Here is a 23,682-nt window from a genome sequence, read left to right on the forward strand (position 1 = left end):
GGATGAAGACGAAGCCAATCAGAGCAGCGCAACTGAGTTAGAGGCGGAAATAAAGTCACGAGAAACGGGTTTGATTGACGGGCAGGTTGTTAACCGTTGACGTTCTGCCGCCTGCTGGAGACTGAAGTCGCAACAGAGAAGACGAATTTAACGACGCCGTTTTTCTGCTGCTATTACGGTAATTAGAGGACAGTTAGAATGGGAGTTTATTTACAAAACTACTTGATAACAAGTTGAACAATTCTTTTAAAAATGCGTTAAAAGTTTCAAAGCTGTTTGTACGTTATCTAATTTCAGTTAAGGCAGGTCAGAGATGGCGCTGCGGCCCTTTTCTTTCCCATCCCCAGAAACTCGCTTCTTTACAGCTGATAGTTTAATCTACAAGTTCAAGATTAGAGGAGGAAACAGCTTCAGGCAAGGCAGATATTCATGTTATTACATTATTCTCGCATCCTTTCGGAGGTTTGAGGGAAAATCACAGCCTCTTAACAGAAGGGAAAGAAACTCTGGTTTCTGTTTGTTTACTCAGAGCCAGAGCTCCATATATTCTGTCAGTTATCCAGATGTGTGTTTTCTAATTTCTTTTTTTAAATGTCATCATTATTTACTTATGTCCTCACCGTATATCGAAAATATACACGCATTTTCTGATACTTAACCACTTCAATGGCAATTTTAGTCATTTAACTGCTTCTTTTTTTTAGTTTACCCACGTAATTTTCTATCTTGCTAGGTTTGAGTTGGACTTTTATTTATTTACAAATGATCAGAAATTCTAAATCTGATCATTTAAATTCTTTTCATGCAAAACACTTAAAAATATCAAATGCTATTTTTTATTCTCCAATCAGATATTTTCAAATTAGATTTTGTTTTTATTATTTATTTATTTTAGTTTATTTTATTTCGGGTGTAGTACTTGAGCTTGGCAGTCTAAAAAAGAGGCAGTAATCTTGTTTAGGGTGTCAATATTGACTTTTTTTTCTTGTGTTTTTATTGACCTGAGTCTGTTATTAAAGTTATTTGTATTTATGATGTAATTTTTTTATACTCAGTGAAGATGAGGTTTTGCAAGAAGGAAGCTTTGATCAAGAAATAGAGGTAATTACTGAGGCTTTGTCATTGCCAGTTAAAACAGTTTGTTTTTCCATCTGTGTACATTTATTTTTCTTACCCTGTCTCATATTTTGTGCTTTAAGGAAATTGTCAGAGCGGTCCTTGGCAACTTGGACTACCTCCAGCCCTTCTCCACTCAACATTTCATCGTTTTTCCTTGTATCCTTTCCTTTGGTTTATTTGTCCATCATTGTCTTAATCTGAACCACTCCCCATTTAGCCAGTGTTTGGTCTGTTAACCTGAAATTGGCTCATCAACAGTTACATGGGTCTTCCTTTGTATAAAACTTGTGATTTTGGTCTGCTGTTTGCATCTACTGTAGGAAACTACCTAAAAAAATACAGAGTTTCTATAGTCTCAAAGACTATTTGGTATGGAATTGGATTAAAGTAGTTTCCAGAAACTGGAAAAGAAAATAAAGTATGAAAATATTTTATTTTCAGATTTTGTTCCTTGTTACATTATCAACATGATAATTATGAGAACTTCAAAAAGTAAATTCCCTCTGGTGGTTTTTAAATAAAAGTTGTGTTCAAAAAGTGTTTAAATTAAAATTCAAAAATACTTTATTAATCCCAAAGGTAAATTAAATAGATAGTTAAAAATTAATTAATTAATTAAATAAATAAACAATTGAACTATTTACATTAAATAGTTGCGTTCATCCTAGCAGCTCTCCATGTACCAATCTGGACATCCGACCTTCTGTCCGTCTGTTTGAAGAAGTCCAACCTCCTGCTTGGAATATGTTAGCCAACAATTATTGCACTTAAAACAGTCCTTTGTGGTGCGAGTATTGCACACAGTGATACTGTCAGCCATCCATCACCTAAATGTTTTCTTGACTTCGCCTTCCAGACAAAAAGAACTGGGGGAAAGTGTGCAAACACGATGCAAAGAAGCTGTCATTCTACCCCTTTGCTATCATCCTCTACCTGGAGAAGAACACGTTCAGAGGTGAGGATGGATGCAGCATCTGTTCGATAAGCAGACGGTATCACCGGGGTCTCCTTGAACGAAGGTTTATTTATCCGCTAGTGGAGCTTCAGAGCAATTAAGACGAAGATGAAGAAGTGATCACAAGCTTTTTTAGGCAAGCTGAATGTGATAAAGAGCAAATAAAACATCCTCTAATGTGGAAATATTTATCTTGTTTCAGGGACTCAAAGAGAGAAGGTGAGTTATTCATTCTTATCCCCTAAACACAAATTGTAAAGCCTAAGTATAGCCTTTGTTAAGCCTTTTTTGTGTGATATTCATGCAAAATCATTTCTGTTTTTAGGTTTTGTGTAATACTGAAGCTATGTACCATGATGTAAGTTTATACGTAAAAAAGAGCTGTTAACGTGTTTTGTATTTTTATTTTAGACAAAGGAAATGCAGCTCATTCCCACTTTTTCTGATGAGCCAAGGCCAAAGCGCAGTCGTGGGGACTCACCACTAGAGGACGCTATTATTAAACGATTAATGAAAGACATGGAGGCTGAAAGCAGTAAATCAGTGCCTGGGTGAGTACCTGAAGATGAGATATATTTAAATGTGGAAATACGTCCTGCACCTTTAGAGTCACACAAGCTTCATGTTGGTTTAGCAAATTAGTCTTTGTTAGGGTTTGGTATACTATTGATAATGCAGGGTGATTCTTTATTTGCGGCAACATTTCGGCTTCAGGATATTTGAAAAAAAAAAGTATTAATGTTTTAAGTTTTAAATATTGTGTTACAACACTGACATGTTTAACAATAAGAAATTAATGGGCAAGCTCAGGATTGGATAAATTAATAATGACGTGTTTTTTTTTTCACCATTGTCTCTGAATGTGTTCCACCCTGTTATGATCATTTACATATAGACCACAAATATTTTGAAATAATCATTTATGTCTGTATTGTAAAGAAAAAACTGTTTTTTCTTTACTGATTATTACTGACAGCATAGAAAATATTGGTAATTTAAAAACCTATACCAATATGTGCGTTTATTGGTCTTCAATTCCCAACATGGCAGAGAAAAATTCACAGTACTTAATGTTTCTGTAACAATATTTAATAAAAACATGTGTGGAATGGAACATCACATGGTGGATTGTCCCATAACAGGGTGGAAAATTAATGTCTTCGATTCTAAAATCTGACGATTTTCATCATTGGTTGCAGGATTGCCTATTTCAAGTCAAAGTATAGGCAGAGTATTTGTCCTGGCTCTATTTGGGAAAACAGGTGACATCCCTGTAGTGGATTTTCCCATGACAGGTACTCAGTGTTCCCCTCACAGGAGTCAATGGGGGTACCAAGTGAAATGAAAACAGACAAATGGCAAAGACATCTGATAATACCTCAGACTACTCTGCAACTCTATTCCATCATCTGACATTTTTTTTTTATTTTACTTAAAATTATTACTTACAAAATTATGTTTGGTACATGAACCTAACAGGGTGGAACTTTTCACTTCAAAACCAATTGATGTCACTTACATTAAATGGTTTTTATGGAATTTTAGACTTTTTGAAGGCAAAAAGGAAACATCCTAACAGGGTGGAAAGTTAGTACTGGGACATGTATAATATGAAGAAAATATCAAATGAGAAAAATAGTTTCAACAGATTCAATTGCATATTAAAATAACGTTTAGTCCAGTCAATCAACTTATTGAAGAAAAACTTAAAAAATATATATTTTATAGTTTAAACTTCATGAGGAAGTCTATTACATTGCACTGTGGACGCCATGAAATGGAGCATGTTGGTCACCAAAAAGGTGTGTAAAGAACAAAATAATATTTAAAAGGCATTTTATTTATATTTAAATAATGGCAAACATCTAAATATATAATTAAAATACTTTGTTATAAATATTTGGCACATTTTACAAAAAATAATTGTAAGCAAAACATGGGGACATGGAATGCTGCTGCCGCAAAAAAAGAATCACTCTGCACAGCCTTTTTTTGGTATAACGATAAAAGAGTTTCATATTTATATATATAAGACATGTTTAGCTAACAATTTCTGTATCAGAAGCGTGTAAAGTCAGTTATATCAGCGCTATAATTTGTTTAGCATTCCTGCAATCATCTCAAGCTTTATTCAACAAAACAAAGTTCTTCTACAGCTCAAGTTATTTGAGTTTCTTTAGCAGATTTTACTCTTAAAAATCAGATAATTTAAACTTGAGACAAGGCAAACATCCTATCAGAATGTAGCTTTTTTTCCCCCTAAGTATTGCCACATTTCCACCTGTAAATTGTGTTCTGTGGATGTCATTCCAACACAACTCAGCCTGTCACATTCTCAGACCAACTTGCACACATGCAAGTCTAATCATATTTTATTTAACACTTATTTGAGTTTCTGGAGTTACCTGGTTGATTGTGTCGAGTTGCTGAGTTTGCAGCAACTTCTCTGTTTTACAGAAGGAAATCTCCACTCTGTGCAGCAACCTGCTGTGACAAACTGGGGTTTTATACAGCAGGAAAGACACAAAGAACAGGAAAAAACAAAGAAGTGTTTAGTCTGGAATACTTTCTAATGGAAATGAAAGGCAATTTTTGTATTATAGCTCCACAATAAACACAGAACTAAGCCCCCAGTCAACCCAAACTTTTCTTGTTTTTATTCATTTTCGGCTCCTGTGAAGCACTCTGTGCTATTTAAATAAAGTGACTTTACCAACCCCCACGCTACAGATACTTTTGTCTTTTCACATCATACCAGGTGAGATCACAGCGGCTCATATTGCTGTGATTACTGAATCAAAGAGGCATAGATTACAGTACTGATCCGGGACTGATCTCTGTGTCGCAACCCTCACTCAAGCTGTCCAAATGGATTCAGTGCTTTCAATACAAGCAAAGTCGTTGCAAATTATCCTCAAGGTTTTTTATCTATATCGGGTTCAACAGATTTCTCAGATTAGGTGGACAGTGGAGGATGGTACGATGGACTGAGCTGCTGCTGTACGTTACACAAACCCTGGATTAGCCCTTACAGTTAATAGTGGTTACGGGTTTATTGCTGAGTAAATATAGTTGCATGTTTCAGCAGCTATAAAAACTAATAATGAACAAAAATGCAATGACATAGAGCCAAATTTGATCCTACTTTTAGATAGGTTTACAGTGCTGGATTCTCAGTTTGTGCCATGTCAGAGATCGAAAAACCACTCAACTATAAAAATATAATAAAAAAGTAAACATTCATATTTGGGTTTATGCATTACTTAAGCTTCCCACTCTTTTATAACACCAGAACAGCATGCTGGTTAACCCTACATCACCAAACAGCATCTCAAAGGCATCGGTACACTCATTCATTGTAATTATCACAGTTTTACTCACACACGAACGCGCTTCAGCAGTTCTCGCAGATACGAAGAGACGAGAGGCGAGCGGGCGCCACATCAATCATTCTGACAGTCCGATCAGTGGGGCGTAAACGATTATTTCGATTGTGCATGCACACATGAAAAAGGTTTTTTCCTGACTTCAGATTGTATTTCACTTATATAAACAGAATCCTCTCTACGCTTGATGAGCAGACGCTCAGATGCACAAACTGTGTAAACATCCTAAAACACAGAAGGGCCGCGAGCATCAGCAGCACTTCTCTGGTATCCTTTGAGCTGTTCTCACAGATTAAAACGCAGACGTGAGTTTAAGCTACAATAACAGTACATCAGTGCAAGCATCTACAGCTGTCAGTGTTCAGCTCTCAATGGTTTCTTACAAGCTGCTTCACAGCTTTGTCTTTATGTCTGAGTGTGTGTCTACATGATGGCCTGCAGCAAGGATTTGTTTTTTTGTGCTTAACCAAAGGTGGAAAAAGTTAAAAAAAAAAAAAAAAAAGTACTCAAGTAAAAATACAGTTACTTTGATATTTTTTCTTAAGTAGAGTAAAGTTACTAGTGTGGTTTAAATTAAAGTAAAAAGTACCTCACTAAAATTTTGCTTCAAATAAAAGGTACTTTTTATGAGCAGAAGAAAGTTCTGCTCGTGGATTTTAGAAAAGGAAAAAAGAACAAACTGGAGTTATGTTTAATTTTAATTGAACATAAATGCATAAATATTTTCTGTTGTCAGCTGTCTTTGGGGTTCTCAGAATTACATTAATTAAAAATGATCCATTTAAATGTGAAATTCCTTATTCGATCTAGGCATAATTTAATGTAAAAATAAAATACAAATGAATAAAATCATAACAAAAAATTATTTGAATATTTATTCTAAAAATTTGGTAAGAACATTTTTATTTATTTTATTTATAAAGCACTTTTCACACACATTTTTGGTGATTTTATACACCAAAAACCATCGTTAAGTTATACAAAGAATGATAAAAAGCACAAGAAACGTAATAAAATCATGGCATAAAAGCTTGAGAAAGAGTTTTCAGTTTTTTAAAATTCTCTCTTGTTGTGTCTTGCTTCATATAAAAACATTACTGTAATTATCCTTGATATAATTCCCATATGACGACAGTAAAATAAGGTGTTTTACAATACCTTATTACCTTATACAAAGGTTAGTGTTGCGTCTATATTGCAGGACGGTGGACTTGGAGCATCAGCACACAGTGAAGGAGGCAGTGCAGGATTCAGCAACTACTGAAGAGGTGAAGCTTTTTATTGAAGGGGATTTATTCACATTTTGCATAATTTTATGCTTCCATTTGGGTTTGAACTGCTTCTAAAAAAGTGCTTGAAGAAAACACCCAGCTGTATTTCTGGCAGTAAATTAATGTCTTTTGTGTCTGAAAAATGAGCCATTTCAAAAACCTCTTGGATGTAACAACACAAATCAGAAAGCCCTGTGTTGTTACCTAGCAACCCCAGCTTGTATTACCTAGCAACCTAAGCTGAGCTCCAGCATGTTTGGTCAGCTAGTTTTAATGCTATATGTGCTGGACAATGGCAGCTGAAAAAGACCCAATGCATTCTTGTTGGTGGTGCAGGAGGCTCCACTTCTGCTTTTCAAAGATGTACGGTTGTGTAGTTGCACATCTGTTTGCAGCCATTTTCATGTGCGAGTGTAAACATTGAGTTGCGCCAGCAGTAGTTTATTAGAATTTAAAGTGACAGGATGCCCTAAAACAGCTCATTCTGAAATTAGCTCAAAATAGGCAGAACTGACCAAATAAAATCTCCTTATCTGAGAACCATTTTGTTCAAAAATTTATTAAACACGTTTTGTATATCCCTTACTTTTTCAAGGAAGCATAATACCCTTAATCTCAAATTAAAGTTATTTTAATGTATATACTTCCAAATACTCATCTGTTAGTTTCATTCTCAGATCCCTTTTCAATGTCTTATCTAATCCATTTAGATGTAAAAATAGAAGCACACGTAGCATCACCGTCTTCCTTACTGCCTCAGGTTAGCTGCACTGACAGATGGGATAACGAGGGCGATTATGGCTAATAATGGCATTACATCAGGTTGTATGAGTAAATGTGTGATTATGTGTACGTGAGCGTTTCTGCTGATTGTGCTTCAGTTTGATTAGCAACTAAGTCCCCAAATTACCCTCCTCCGCTGCCGTCATGCCCTCGGCCTTTTGTCTCACCTGATCCTTTGTTCTTCCACTCGTCCACTTTGACTTTCTTCTCCCCTTCCTTTGCTTAGTTTGTTCTTAACATTTGCTGCAGGTGGAAAAAAAAACTGTCAGTGGCGGTGCAAGTCTTCGAGCTTTTAGAAGGGTTCAGTTTGGACAGCATGTTCTGTACAAAGTGTGCCCTTCTCTCACGAAGCTCATCATGACACGTGTGATGAGTATTTTCATGGAGCTTCCCATTTATCAGAGTTCCTGGAGGTTGGTTAATGTATTTTACAGGTTTGGATAAGAACAGGAGTAGGCTTGTCACAATAACACATTTTGTTGGAAGATAAATTGCCCCAGAAGTGAATGTGATAAATGTGAATTTTGTTGTTTTGAGACCATTTCCAAGTAATGTAATGGTAATGGTATAATGATGCAAGAACACACTGTCGAAGGTCAATAGACTTTGGAAGTTGAGGACATTTTAGATATCCACAATAAACCAACAGTAACAACAAATAAAATGAATTATTACGTCTCTGTAAACAAAATTGTCCTTCAAAAATGGGGCCAGCTGAGACGAAAACACTACACGGAAACTGTTATCATCCAGTTTTTGGTAGAAAGAGCGAGAAAAAAGAGAAAAATGATAATGCAAATGGAAGTGAAGTTTAATTTATTACTTGATGGAGAATGAGAGCGTATAAGGAAATAATTTTATTTTCTGACTTAGTCGTATGAGATTTGGTGATATTGAAACATAACGATATTCCTCGTCGAGGTTAATATAACAGCAGTCACTGTTCATATAACAGCAGTCATAATGACCTAAGCTAGCTGAGGTCATCATGGCTTCCCCTGATGAAGTTGTAATGGAAGATGCCCCAATTACTCTTAAATAATTAGTTTTGGGGTTTCTAGTTGGGACAATAAATAGTGATAGAGTAACCGATAAAACAAACAATATGTTAGCACTGCAAGTTCAGACATTGAAAGAGGCAGAGGACGTTGCTATATTAGTAATTTGTTATATAAAATTTACAACAACATTGAATTTCCTTTTAATATACTGTAAAAAACCAAAAGGTGTACCACTCCCCCATTTATGGCATGTTAATCTTTTGTTTTTATTTTTATTTTTTATGTGAAGTAGAAAGGTGTGCCAACTGAGAACAGAATACGGTTCAACGATATGGGTGAAAAACTTATCATGATACAAGTGTTTCATATAGGTCAATATTGATAATTATTGATTAGTTCTTGTTTTAAATATCCAAAATATGGCCAGACTGGTGGCGTGGCATTTCTTGTTTTATCCAGTTTTCTCTTGAGGTGTTGTACTCATTTCCTTTTTTCACTCCACTTTTTTAAATTTTATTTTTAAACAGTTAGGCTCGTTGGTTAAACCTTAAACTTCTGCTGCGCATGTTACTCAACAGGTTGTTGCTAGGTAACCATAGAATGAGTGGGTTGCTAGGCAACCAAATAGTGAGTGAGTTACTTGGTTCCACCAGCCTAACTTAGCTGGAGGTTGAGCAACTAATACCTTTCATCTGCCTACATCTCCCAGAATGCTGTGCGGTTCATGGTTCGGAGTTTAAATTATCGACCATTCAATCAGATTTATCTTCTTTTGATACTGACGGGATATATTGTTATTGATTTATTGCCCAGTCCTAGAATAGGCGGTTCTTCAACTGCTTAATGAGTTTGATTTCTTCTGCAGCCTCAGATGACACAGTTCACAGCAGAGAAGAACACGACGCCTGAGAAACCAGGGATTCTCAAGCAGCTCATCAGGTTGGTCAGAAAATTAGACGATAAATAAAGGGCATTAGACATCAACAGCTTGTGACAAGTTTCATAAGCTGCTGACCTACTGTATGTAGTTTTTTAATTCAACTTCCAACATTACTGGAGTCTGGTAGGCAACCGATGCTCCTCCTGTAATCACACCACAGCTTTTCCAGTCTGTTTTTCCTTAACCCATAAACATACAATATATTTGGAGAAAAACTAAAAAGCCATGGCTGTTCAGCACACTCACACCCATGATGGTTATGTCACCAAGCATCGTTGACTTTCATGCCCAAAGCTGAAGCAAGAGCTGAATTGTACTGTAGAAGCTCAAGAAAGAAGTTGTGAGAGATTACACAGTGATGGGGAAATCCAGTTATTATCTGCAGACTTTTTAATATTCCCCTGACAAGTCTGGTGAGACAGACGCCAGATGTCCCCAGGCACATTTAGGCCTGACAAGCCCATGTGTGGCGTAAGCTTGCAGTTCGCAATAGCTGCAGTATGAAAAAATTAACTTTTTATGGCCGTACTGACTTTTCAATTTGTATTCTTCTCTCTCTCCTTTTTGCAGAAAGGTCTTCCCTTTCATCTTCAGACCTCCTGAAGATTAAACAGGTGATTTTTAGAAATGTACTACTGCACAATACTTTACTCAGATTAGGTTCATTTATGCTAAAAGCTTAAATAAAAGCATTTAAAACTGGAACACTGTCATGGAAGTGGGACCCAAAATGATTGAAGCTTGTTTAATTTTAGTGCAACATAAAACCAAACCACACCGAAACAATGAATGACAGCCTGCTTAAATAAGAAGGCAGCTGAATTGGGAGAAACCATTACAGGGGATACACAACTGAAAAATGATCAACAAAACAAGAATATTTCCTTTAAACGCATAGCTAATTAAGCATTTACAAAGCAAGACAAACAGAATATATTTTAATTCCAATAATTACTCAACATAGAAACACGCCTCTAATCCACTCCCTGGTGGTGCAGACCCAGAACTAATAACTGTGCACAATCCACCTGGGGAACGTTTTACCTGTGCACACCTACTGGGAGAGAAAAATGGCAGAGGTGAGTATTCACAACAACTTGAACTGTCATATTTTACTTCCTTAATGTTTTAATTTTATGTAATTATGGCTTAAACAAAATTAAATGATCAATTTTCCCTTTTTACAGAACATGCTACGATGAGGCCTATTAAAGAATCCAGACCAAGAAGCCAAATAACCAAATTATAATCTGTTTATTGTTTACCTGTGCTGTCTTTCATTAACAGTTCATTAGCTATAAATATAAGAACAGTTCATTGTTACAAAAACAACATCACAACGAGTAGTAGATGCAGAATAGGCAAATATTTATATAAAGGAAGTAGGTAGTGCATTATTTTGTTTAATTTGCCATTTCCAACAGCCTTTGTTTAATTTACAGATATTATTTACAAATGGTCATTTAAGTTCAGATTTAAAATAAATACATTTTCTACATTCCTTTGGTCTCTTGTTTTGTATAATGGTTATTGCAATAAGAAATATCCTCAGTATTTGACCATTTTATGTGATTTGTACTGATTTATTCTACCAAGTTAGCAGAGAGGTGAGCAAATAAAGTAACAAACTAACTAACGGTGCCACGCCTGATATTTGTGATGTCGAAACATGTGGGCCACATTTACCACATTCAGAGTACATGCAGGCCACCATTTTTCCCCAATTAAAAATTTTTTAATTGGGGAATTTTTTTTTTTACTTGTTCCGCCTTAAATTAACATGCAGTATTTTAATTAAGCAACAACTGCAGAATCATTCTAATGGACACACTTGGGACACTGCTGTTCCAGGCTTTGTAAATGTTCAGTTTTTACACTTTTGTCACTTTTTTCCAAGAAAAGATTCCTTACAGAACATGACCGACAAATGCAATAAAAGTGAAACAAGAACACAAAAACATTTTTCATCCAGCAACTAAGTAGAACTTGAGATGCATTCAGTGCTAATTTTCTTCAGGATTTTAGAGTTTAGTCAACAGGAGTCCTGCTAAGTTTAGACAAGTCTTCAGAGACACATTATTCAGTCATAAGCATGACTCTGTTCATTTTATTCAGGTGTGTTTATCCAGGGACAACTCAAAGTTTCAGGAAGGCGGCCATCTTGCTTTTGATGATTAAAGACAAATTAGGGACAAAAATGTAAAACATTTTCAATTCGATGAGTTAGGCATATTTTGTCTATTCAAAGCACGGCTAGAAGTGGAAAAGTTTCTGCTGAAGTAGTTTTGTTTTTAACTCTGTAAACTATAATCTGCTTTTTATGCGGTGGATTGTTGGAATGCAGCATTTTGTCCTGAAGTGATGAAATGTCAGTAGCGGGATTTGCGGCACATGTCGCAGCGACACGCCTTCGCCGTCAGGATCTCGATTTCGTCGTAGTGCCGACCGCGCGGGCAGTCCAGGCGAACTTTGACCTGGAAAACACAGAATATCCACGGACTGTGAGCCAAACTTTGCTCGCCAAACAGTTTTTACACGGCTAAGAATAAATTTTAAATAGAAATGAAGGATCGTTAATGACCACAAACGGCCAAAAAGATTTGAGCAAAGTGTTCTTGGCTTCATGAGAAGACTCTGAAAAGAGAAGCATTCTCTGTACACGCTGAAACTAACAAATGTGTTGATGGCTACTTATTATTTGCTCCATTTACTTCTGAAGTCAGAACTTAAAACATAAAACCCAGTTTAAGTTCAAACTGTTCCAAATTTGAAAACCAGTGGGGTTGGTAAATAAGGATGATTTATTTCATACCTTACAGTCCGATAGACTTGGTTTGAACTTATTACCTGAAATTTGTCTCTTAAATACTTTAAGGCAAAGTAATTAAATTTCAATTCATTTCATTTTATGTATATAGTGGCAAATTACAACATGTCATTGGGAGGCATCCATCATTTTACATTTTAAAGATGTTGTTCAAAAAGTTTCCGTAGGTCATCAGAGGTCATCATTAATACCTTCAAAGTAAAAAGCAGCACAAACAAAATGTTTTGCTGCACAAACGTAGCTGAGTCGTTTGACACCAAATTGGTTTAATTTAGTAAATATGAGTGTGAGGTTGGTTGACCTCTGGAAGCTTTTTTATGAATATTTTTTTAATTATAGCGGCACAAATAAATTTTTTTTACTGTACAAACGTAGCACAAACATTTGATGCCATTTTGTTAAATGTTGGTAATATGGGGGGGGCCTAGTTGACCTTTTAACCTCTAAACTTTCACTCATATCTTCAAAGCAAACGCAGCACAAACAAATTTTTTTGCTGCACTAACATAGTTGGATTGACTGGTACCAACTTTGTCTGATTTGTAGAAGGTAGGGTTTGGTTGACCTTTCACGACCTCTGGAAACATTTTATATTTTTAGAATGATAGAGGCACAAAAGAACATTTTTGCTGCACAAACGTAGCACAAATGTTTGACAATTTTGTAGACTTGAAGAAGGTACTGCTAAGGAACTTTATTTATTTTACTTTAAATTGAAAACCTAAATATTTATCCTTTAACCAATCACACGGAGCAAAATGTAGGCTGATTTTTTATTTTGTTTGTTACTCTCACAGGAGACAACATCCTGAAAAGGTCCATTTCCCTTTGTAGTATAGTTTTAAAATCTGTATCTTGATGGTGGTGCCTTCAAAACTTGGTATTTACATGTCCAAAAAGTTCAAGAACCACTGATCTAGACTCAGAAAACAAAGAAAACCGCACCTTGGCGTCCTTGCTGATGGTGCAGCAGCGTGAAGCGGAGGTGATGTTGTGTGTGAAGTTTGAGGCCACCAGAACCGAGTATCGGGACGGGAAAGCGCTGGACTCACAGTAGCCCACGCAGGCGTACACCAGATGGGTCCCTTTGCAGGTGCCACGACGGTCGCTGCGGATCGTCACGTTGATGGCTGGAAGGAAGGAGCAACTGGACTCAGCAGACCAACTTACAGAGGTTTGAGATTCTCCTTACTGTACTAGTTCCTAAAACTAGCTTTTTTTATTTTAAGATGCATTTATTTTGGAAATAGAAGGTTTCCTTGTTAGTTTAACAAGTTGTGAAGATTTATAACCTCTACCTGAACTGAATCACTACTTTACGTAACTGCAGGTATGTTTTCAACATACAAATCCAGTAATTTCACAATTTATTTCTCTCTTTTTTCCCCCAACAAAGTGAACTTTTTTTTTTCTTTTTTTGCCAGATGTTGTAGTGCAAAGCCATTTGCTACTTTTTCTATATTGAAACTCACGGTATAGGTGGCATCCTGGGGTTTGTTTCTCTTTGCTCCACCCCAGAGGAGAGAAGAGCAGCAGCAGCAGCGACATCAGGGCCAGCAGGCAGATGTGTGAGATGCTCTGCAACATCTGGGCCGATCAGACAAAACGGTACGTTAAACATTGCTGGAATCCTACAGTCATTAAGCTCAGTGAATTAAAGAAGCTCGTGTTTTATTTGCTTATTTAATTGAGTCAAATTTTTTAATTGCTTGTTTTGTGGCTTTGTTTGTTTTACCTGAACAGGTCTCTCTTGTAAATGAGATATTGTATCTCATTGAGACAACATGTATAAATAAATAAATCATTTATCTGGGTTCTTCGACTTTCAATTTAAACAAGTGAAGGCCTCTCTAAATTAATTAAAGTGTCTTTTGTTTTGCTTTTGGGCTGACGAAACCAAATTTACACATGGAGGGATTTATTTTCTTTCTTTCTTTTTTTTACCTCACCTGAATGTATTTAGCAGTCAGTTTATGCGTCTTCTTGACTACTGAAAGTCTTTATTCTACAGTATGAGGATTTTCCATGTAGGAATTCTATGTTAATATCTCATTTGTGAGTTACCCAAAGTTTTATATCTTTTTCTTTTGAATAAACGCACCACAAAAACAGGTCAAACATAGTTTTTCCATCCCTACTTTAAAACATAAACATGACAGAAACTTCCTGTAAGAAGGAAAGAAACACCCAAACTATTTGGACTATTTTTGAGGTTTTTTCACAGGTAAAATTGCCATCTGACAGTTTTAGTCGTCGTCAGTCTGAATGGTTCATGTGTAGTCCCGTCTCCACCGAAAGATGTTACACAGACAAACATGAGCATGTTAACACATTGATTTTCAACCTATTTTCTGCACATTTGTTTTCGCTGCGACCGAATACAAAATATGCCGGGATTTATTTGCAAATTTATTGAGAGGTAACCCAAAAGAAAATATTTCCCCCATGTCTCCTAGGGGCTCCATTAAAAAGTTTCTTATCCTCTTCTGCTCAATTTTCCCCTCAAATTAAAGCCTCCCCCCTTCCTCTGAGGTGATTTCCCCTCCTGCAGGACTGAATAATGTGAATAATAACAGCCCTGTCTGTGTCTTTCCAGTCTGCCTCATCGAACAGTTACCTGCTGATACATGCACATACACAACTTCATCACGTTCTCCGCCTCTCCCTCTCGCTGCACGGAGCGTTAATGCTATACTGTGAAATCGTTTTCTTCATGAACGTCAGTCCAGATGTGATATGTACACATGCTGAGTGACACCCGGCCCCCTCCTGACTCACACACTCCCACACGTGTGCAAACAAAGCTAAACTTTTCCTGGGACTTTGGTGATCCTGACCTCTGCCCTCCGCTTTGCCAGCTTTTTCCAGGTTTGTGAATCAGCGCCGTGGCGGCAGCAGAAAGATCCCCGCTGGGACTCAATTAGGACCGTAGGAACGACCACAGTAACAGGTCAGCACTGAGGCTGAGTATTTACGTTTGAGGCTTTGTGTCAGCTGATGGCGAAGGGGAAAACCCTGTTTTTTCCTCTTATGTGGGGTTTCCACTCCAGGAGGTTTGTTCTTTCTCGCTTAGGGGGCATCCGTTAGGGAGGCTCCAATAATAACGATACAATCAAAACGTTTCCTCTGTCATAACTAATTACCTATAAATGTTTTTGTCAAGGCTTTAAAAATTGGCACTGAACAGGGTATTTAATGTATCTATAGTTAAGGCCTCAAAATGTCTTAAATTAAATTAAAGATGTAAGTTGGCCTTAAATACTTTAATCACAGGCTGTGCTGCTTGATCTTGTATATCTATTTGGGGGTTTTTTCCTCACAGGACTTTACTGTCAGAAAAAAGTGTGCAGATGTGTGCAGACATCTTGTTGCGTTTTGTGACTTTAAGCGGTTGAGGCTACCGCTAGCTGGCTAGCTGTTTTACATCTATAGTGAGTAAATGCAAATCTTTTGGCCAGTTTTGAGGACAAAGTTAATTTATATCACTGCCTCACGTCTGTTGCCATCCTTTACAAGGGCAGTTGCATTTTGTACTCCCCAAAAACTTTTAGTTTTGGTACTACCTGGATTAGGAGCCCCAACTGTCCCCCATATTGGCATCAAAATGTCTTAGAAAAACTTAAATTTGACCTTGTGAAACTTGCAGAAACGCTGCTGGATAGAATGATCAATTTTGCACAGAAAAACAGCAGACGGTACTCTTCAAAAATCCTTCAAAATATAAATAATAATGTATAACCTTTAATTAACAGTTCAAGTTAAAACCACAAGCTTTAATGTGTTTTATTGAAAGTGGTGCATTAATGTTGTGGCATTTTTGCCACAACATTAATGCCACAACAAAAATGAGAAGCATCAGAACATCTCAGTGTTTAATCATCATCTAATGTGGGAAGAGTGTTTCCCAATTGCAAACCTACCAAGACAGGGCCAACTGGACAACATTAATCAGAAAAGCAGCCAAGAGGCTTGTGGTGACTCTGGAGGAGCTGCAGAAACCCACAGCTCAGGGGGGAGAATAATGACCCAGTCAAAGTCTAGACTTAAACTTAATTTTGAATCTTCTGTATTTCTGGAAAACTGAATTTCTCAGATTCTCCTCGTCTAATCTGACTGAGCTTGAGCTGTTTAACAAAGAAGAACGGGCGGACATTTCAGTCCAAAGCTGACAGAAACATAAAGGCCCTAAAGGACTTAAAAACAGTTTTACAAAGTATCAACTCAGGGGCGCTGGATTCAGATGCTCACCAGACGCTTTCAATTTTTTTATTTGTAGTCGAGTAAAAACCCATAAACTGAAGCTTGTCAGAGTTGAAAACATGTAATCCTTCAGGGGCTGTGAATACTTTTGCAAGACTCTGTGTATCTGTTGTAGAAAATTTCTTGCAGTAAATTTTACTCTCATATCATGCTGGACAATATGGGCTAAAAATAAAATCTTTGATTTTTTTTTCCACACCAGATCTGATTTTTATTTTTTTTCTCACTTTCTTTTCTAAAAAAGAAATTACAGATGACAGAAAATATTTGTAAAAGTGGATTTTGTTTCAGTCCTCTCTTCTGAGTTGTACAACAGCGCAATGTTTAATTACCAGAATATATTCATAATAATAGCAGAAGAAAGACGCAATTTGACCAGAAAGACATTCTAAAATTACATGAAAAAAAGTTTTTTAATAAGAAAAAAGCTTGTAGATTTATGAAATCTGACTTGATCAGCTCAGTTCAGCTTAAATTATTATTTTAAATAGACTCAATTGTTTCAAAGTAATTTTATGTTGATTTATTAAAAGATTAAGTATTTATGTTAAGCATTAAATATTAACTGTAAAACCAATACCAAAGCATAACTTCACAAGACGCTGAACATTTCTCATTAAAACTTTTGTTATATTTTTTGTTGGGGTTCTCATACCCTACCCCACTTTATTCATGCAATACCTCTCTTTTCTCATAATTTAAAATAAATGTTGCATCCTGACCTGTATTCAAAGTCCAAATAAATAAAAGCGCCAAAAAAGTGCTTGTCAAACAAGATGGCTGCCCAGGGTGTGCTGACTGAACTGTGGAAACTCAATGGACTCAAAGATGGAAAAATCAAGATTTTACCAAAAATTAGTTTTCAAAAAACTAACAAAAAAATGCATGAACTTTCATGCATTTTTTTTTTTGCCAAATGAAAATAATCTCCATGTTACATATTAATCAAGCCAAAATGCATTTAAACAATTAAAATGCACTCATCTGTTTTTGTCTAATTGCTTTTATTCATGTTTTAAAATGATAATAACAGGCACATTTAAAAATAAAAACCTGCAAAACACCAATTTAGATCTAGTCGATTTTGAGAAAACATAATAAAGTGTTCTGTCAATGTGACTATTTTCCAATTAACTTCAGCATTTGCAGCTAAATCCTGTTCATTAAAAAAAATATTTTATCTCATGAAGAGGACTAAGAAGAAAAATACGTTTTAGAGTTTTTCTCACTAATGACATGGATGATGAATTAAATGTGGTTCTTACCTGGACAGATGAGAGTTCTTGTTTTCAGGTGAGTTGTCTGACAGGTGTGGGAATGTGTGTCCTGAGCCCCATGCAGGGATATATGTAACACAGGTAGAAGCGACGCCACTTATAGCTTTTGACACACCCACGATTAGAAAGATGAGTGTGTGGGATTTCCCCCCGCCGACTTCTCTTTCTCCTTCTCTGCAGATTATCCTCCTACCTGCACAACCAAATTCTCCAGAAATATTCAGATCTTTAACCTCTTTCCTTATCGTTCGAGTTACCTTCCTCGCATCTCCGACTGGTCCACCGGTTTTAAGGCTTTTTTAGGGGCCACTTATTGCAGTGACACAGAGGAAAACTAAATAGGTTTTCCATCAGTGCAGAACACACCCCCCCCCCCCCACACACACACACACACACACAGTTGACTTTACCTTACTGCATTCTTCTAGATAAAGACTCGCATGTAAAAACACACTCATGCATAAAGAAAATCACATAATAACTGAAGTTTGTGTGCTCAGGTGTTGGTTTTTGAACACTGTGAATGAGTTAATAAGCAGCAAAAACATACACACAGCAAATCTGTTTTTTCCTCAGGAAGGACAGAGTCAGGTCAGAAGATCCTGTGGGTTTGGATCAGCTGTGTGTCTGTGTGGCTTCAGCACATGGTAGGTATATTGTGGGGAAGTGTTGGCTCTGTGTCATCCTAGCAACAATACTTACTAAAATCCAGAGCCGTTTTAGACCAACGTAGCTACCAAATTAGACCAATGATAACAGTAACTCCTAAACAGCTGAGCTATCGACCAGAAAACTGTCTTTTTTCTGCAACTTTTGATTTGGATTGACTTTAAAAAGACAGAAAACATAGTATGGTTTTATTATGGGTTATGGTGAGGTGAATGGATGATGTATAACCAAGATTTAGCTACTCAGCTGAGGCATAGTAAACCTTTAAACATGTTATGCAAAGTTTACACTTTGCATGTTTTTATACTTTCATTTGCATCTACTACTTCTAAAACAGCTCATACACTTAAAAAATCACCCAGATGATAATAACATTAACTTAGTGTCACCTTTTTGACAGTAAGTTAATATTTTTTGGAGTCTGGAAAATGAGCTGTTTCAACAACCTTCCAATTGTTCAATCAAGTTTATTTGTATGGCACATTTCATTGATTGGTTTCATTGTCATCATAAAAAACACAAAAATACAAAGTTATTGAACACACAGTCAACAACTGAAACATTACACTTTGTCGAGTACCATCATTACACATCAAAATGTTGATTTAAAGGCACTCAGTGCTTCGGCTGGTAAGTCACATTCGACAGACATTTCACCGTTACCTAGCAACACTAGCAGAGCATCAGCACATTTGGTCAGCTGGTTTGACCGCTGTATGGGTCAATCTCCAAGACAAGCGTTTTGTTGTTGACTTCCCATCCAGAAACCGCCTAATGCATTTTCAATAGTTGTACAGGAGGCTCCAACTTCTGCTTTTCATAGATGCATGATAACATGAGTGAAAGATCTTCTTCCTTCTGTACAGGTTGGTACGAAATGATAGATTTGATCCTGTTTGTTGTAACACATGTTGTGTCACTGACACCTGGAGGGTGTCGTAATGGTTGAATTTAGCGTTTTAGCATTAGCTTTTGCTAAATACCATGTTGGTATAGCGTGTTAGCTGAATTAATGTTTATGATTAGTGCTTTTGGATTAGCACAATTAACTATTTAGTTAATGTTGCCCACCACTACAAATCTTACTAGTTAATTTTATCCAGGGATCATCAAGGATTTTTAGACATAGCCATAACAATCACCCTAATCTTTAGCTCCTTCTGCAAACTTTCAATAAGATTCAGGTCAGAACTCTGGTCCATATTATTTCTAGTCAGACAAACCTTGTTTGTGACTTTAAATGATTACTTTAAACTTAAATCTGTTGGAGTAATGCTCAGTTTGTTTTTTTTTTTCATTTAAACATGCAAACATCCTGTAAAGAATCATCATGCAGCCCCAAACATTTCCACTCTGATGGAAAGAGAAAGTATGATGCCATCGTCTTTACGTCACGCTCTAACTCAAAGCTGTTAGCTGATGCCGATCCGCGCGTTCAGTCACAGATTCTACGGTTTCCTCCGATTACTTTCCCACCGGCGGAGAAAAGCCGAAACACTGGGTCTGAATGAGCTGCAGCACCTCATCAACAGAGAGACGGGACACACACACACACACACACACACACTTACTCCATGGTGACTCAGCGAGGTCACTGATGTTTCTGTCGCTCAGGGGCTCTGCCGCTTTCCGATGTCATGGAAACCATGGCATCTCAAGGATGTCGTTAAAGTGTCCGCATGGAGTCCAAACTTGTTAACGTAATCCTTGTGTGAGTGTGGGTTATGTCACATCCGTCTGCTTGTTTGAGTGTGTTTCTGTCACACGTGTGTGTGTGTGTGTGTGTGCGTTTGTGTATGTCATTTTGGGCACACTGACAAAGTAAAGAGAAGATTAGACAAAGTGTTTCTGTTTCTAAGATGACCGGCTCGTATGAAATCATGTACGCAACCTTGTAGACAGGAGATACATCCGCAATTGTTTTTACTTTTTTGTTTTTGTTTCATTCAAAGCTTGAAGGCTTGGTGTTACAGATGCAAATCATCTATTAATGAGTCAGTTGATCTCATCTATCAAGTAATGATTAATTGATAAGCGGCCATTTTCTTGAAAACCTGAGTTTTCTCCAGTATCAAGAGGGCCAACCATCTTTCCATAACACAAAGTAAATTTAAGTACAAACACAGTGCAACAATATCATTCTGGTATTCATGAATACAGTTTTCTTTTAATCATTTTATTCAGCTCTTGTGCATAAGCAGAAATCTTTTTTATTGATTAAAAACAGGTGTCTATCAGAAGGTCTGACACTCTGTGTCCTCCATGGAGCAGAAGGTGCAGTGGCATTGCAGAGCCATTGGGTAGTGGTAGAGAGGGGAGACGTTGGGCAGGCAGCCCGGCAGCCGGGCCGTCATGTGTCGGATGCGGCTGTAGGTGCAGACACGGTGGTGCCGGTGGATGTACGGCGGCTCGATTATCGGTCTCTGCAGGGTGCACAAACGCAAACACATCACAGGCAGCTGCAAACTGGTTGTTCCTACCTATTTTATGAAATATACCTGCCATAATTTTACAGGAATATAGTAAGGTAATTTTATTTATATAGCACCTTTTCAGCAACAAGGTAGTTCAAAGTGCTTTACATGAATTAGAAGGAAATACAAACAAAACAACAAAACCAAAAGAAAGACCAAAAGGAAAGCTAAATATTGGTTCCCATGTTTAATAAAAATAAGTAGTCCATAATTTATAAACTAATAGGGATTTCTTTGGCTCTTAAGTTTGTTCTGGATTAAAGAGGTATTTACTAAGTGTTGGTTCTCCATGTTTGCTAAGATTAGCGAGTCATAAAATTAAATGTTGGTTCCAGTTGTTCTGGGTTGAGTTCTAGATTGCATAGAGCTAAATGTTGGTTTTCCATTTAACTTTCTGGGTTGCTAAGTAAAATAGTGACAGGACTTCATATAAATGCAACAGGTCCAATTCAGTTGTTGCAATGCAGTTTAGAACAGCTGAAATTGAATTGAAAAATTGAAATTGAAATCCAGAACTATAGAGTTTATTCCATTTATACACAACAGTAAGTTTTAGTAAATTGTACAATTGTAAGTGGTAGAAAATCTCTCACAGATTTAATTAAGCAAACAGAATATTTGATTATTATTTATTTTGTCAAATTAATTCAGTCATTATTTTTGGTAAAATTAATGAATATCAATAAAGTTATCAATATTAATTGATTCTGGTGAAATATAACATGAAACACTCATTTAAAAATAATCTGCACACTTTAGACTTTTATTCTTCTATAAAGTAAATATTTGTTGACATATATTCTCTTTTATAAATAGGATTTAGAAAGTTCTGGTCGTTGTTTTACCTCCCAGGTATGACAGCGCCCCCAGCAGGCCTCCGTGGTGATGTGCAGCCCCTTACAGCCTGGCTTCTGGGCCACAAAGGAGAACTCGCGCACTGCGCAGCCCCGGAAACTCTGGAGCGGCGTTGTCATGGAGACGCACACCACAGCTGCCGCGGCAACAAGGAGGAGGAGTACGGAGAGGGAAAGGAGACGCAGCGGCATGCTGGGTATGTTGGGAACACATGAAAACAGTTAAAACAAATAAAGCGCTAAAATATTTGTTTTTAGCTTTTTGTCAGGATAAATGATAAATGTCACTGATAAATGCTGAACAAAAAACGAGTTTTCTCTCTTTTTGTATGAGTGAAATTTATCAAACTAGAAGGTGATTCACGGCGCCCTCTAGTGTTTATTTAAAAAACATTTACTTTCAGACCACAATAAATTATCTAAGTTGTACATATAACATGGAGGGGAAATGGTGTCTTGTACTTTTGCTTAACTGACACAATCAAGGGTTGTTTACTTATTAATGCTGTTTTATTCATTAATAACACCAAACGTTTTGAATATAAATTGTCCGTACTGTGCTTTGTAGAAAAAACTACATTAAGCCATTTTACGTATCTATTCCAACTATGTCATTTTTAATGATTACTTTTCAGCATAGTAATAAAGAAACCTCACCTTTTAAGCTGAGAACTTGTTGAGGTTTCAGCTGCTTGTGTCTCTCAGTCTGGACAGTCCGGTGAATGGAACCAATCTGTCCCTGTTGTTGTTCTTAGAAGGCCATTAGGGTGGACGGACACTCTGACATCATAGCAATTCAATGAAATACCATTAGATACCCCAAGTCAGAAATAATAGAGTTCCTGGAAAATACTTGTGCTTGTCTATATTTTCTTAACCTCAGTCTGCATCCGTCTTTGAGTGCGTGTGTGTGTGTGTGCGTGTGTGAGAGTGTGTGCGTGCGTGCGTGCGTGTGTGTATGTGTGTGTGCGCGCACTTCTGGCTCAGTGTGCTCTGAGTGGAGGAGTGGCAGAACTGACCCTCCATAACAAATGCATACACACAGGGGACTTTAAACTGTTCAAATCAGAGAAATGCTGAATGTTACTGAGTATAAAAAAGTTTCTATAGATTAGAAGTTGGTTTGAAACAATACATTTTCACTATCGTCCAAGAAATAGGATCATAGAAAACTGTGTGAGGAACACCGTCAATCAAATAAATGCTCGCTTTTCCAACTCCTGACTCACTATTACACAACAAACATTACGTTTTTCCTCAAGTATACTCAATAAAATGATCTTCCCTGTGAAAATGCATATTGAGCACTAACCTTAAAACACACTACCCAGTTGTTTAAACAGTTTGTAATAATAGCCAGTTAGAGTAAATATTTTACATTAATACATTTTTTCCTGTTAATTTAGCCCTGACACTGACAAAAACAAGGTTACTTCTGCTCATTGTTATAGGTAAAATCGTGTTTGAATACGGTTCAGTTAATTTATTCATTCATCTATTTGGTTTCGACTCCAGATTATCCATATTTATGCGTTTATTTATGGTTTGTTATGTGTTTCTGTATTGCTCTGAATTGCCCAGTGTTTGCTGGAGATGGGCACCAGCAGCCCCTGTAAGGATATGATGGATGTTTGGTTCCTCAGTGAATCAGACATCAAATAAACTCAGTGGTGCTTTACGTGTGTCTGTTACCGCGCCTGCAGCAGTTCAGACTTAGTTAGTATGACCTCATCAGACTGGGCCTGCAGAACGTTAGAGAACAGCACCAAATCAGACATGACACCACAGTGGACGGTTGGCATCCAATTAATGACAGTAGAGTTCAGTGGAAAGATGTTTAAAAATCCCAGGGAGCTTCATAAAGCT

General features: G+C 36.9%; 3 protein-coding genes across 3 annotated transcripts; 1 reads left to right on the top strand and 2 right to left on the bottom strand.

The window, feature by feature from the left end:
• The first annotated feature begins 53 nt into the window (after positions 1–53).
• majin (membrane anchored junction protein) lies at positions 54–11,091 on the top strand. The gene is made up of 10 exons (XM_088016031.1): positions 54–414; positions 1,056–1,101; positions 1,200–1,275; positions 1,976–2,074; positions 2,277–2,293; positions 2,486–2,625; positions 6,662–6,728; positions 9,381–9,454; positions 10,454–10,534; positions 10,643–11,091. The coding sequence occupies exons 1-10, from the start codon at positions 314–316 to the stop codon at positions 10,665–10,667; spliced, it is 726 nt and encodes a 241-aa protein (XP_087872157.1). The 5' UTR covers positions 54–313; the 3' UTR covers positions 10,668–11,091.
• Positions 11,092–11,124: 33 nt separating this feature from the next.
• On the bottom strand, positions 11,125–14,433 carry gpha2 (glycoprotein hormone subunit alpha 2). The gene is made up of 3 exons (XM_014985510.2): positions 13,755–14,433; positions 13,228–13,412; positions 11,125–11,929 (listed from the first exon to the last, which is right to left on the bottom strand). The coding sequence occupies exons 1-3, from the start codon at positions 13,867–13,869 to the stop codon at positions 11,825–11,827; spliced, it is 405 nt and encodes a 134-aa protein (XP_014840996.1). The 5' UTR covers positions 13,870–14,433; the 3' UTR covers positions 11,125–11,824.
• A 6,210-nt stretch (positions 14,434–20,643) lies between these two features.
• Positions 20,644–22,536, bottom strand: LOC106916902 (glycoprotein hormone beta-5-like). Its single transcript, XM_014985511.2, has 3 exons — positions 22,474–22,536; positions 21,808–22,009; positions 20,644–20,911 (listed from the first exon to the last, which is right to left on the bottom strand). The coding sequence occupies exons 2-3, from the start codon at positions 22,006–22,008 to the stop codon at positions 20,723–20,725; spliced, it is 390 nt and encodes a 129-aa protein (XP_014840997.1). The 5' UTR covers position 22,009; positions 22,474–22,536; the 3' UTR covers positions 20,644–20,722.
• Positions 22,537–23,682: the final 1,146 nt, after the last annotated feature.

Source organism: Poecilia mexicana, unplaced genomic scaffold (genome assembly GCF_051168715.1).
Source record: "Poecilia mexicana isolate PSO_F unplaced genomic scaffold, ASM5116871v1 scaffold_18, whole genome shotgun sequence".
In the NCBI taxonomy this organism is placed as follows: domain Eukaryota; kingdom Metazoa; phylum Chordata; class Actinopteri; order Cyprinodontiformes; family Poeciliidae; genus Poecilia; species Poecilia mexicana.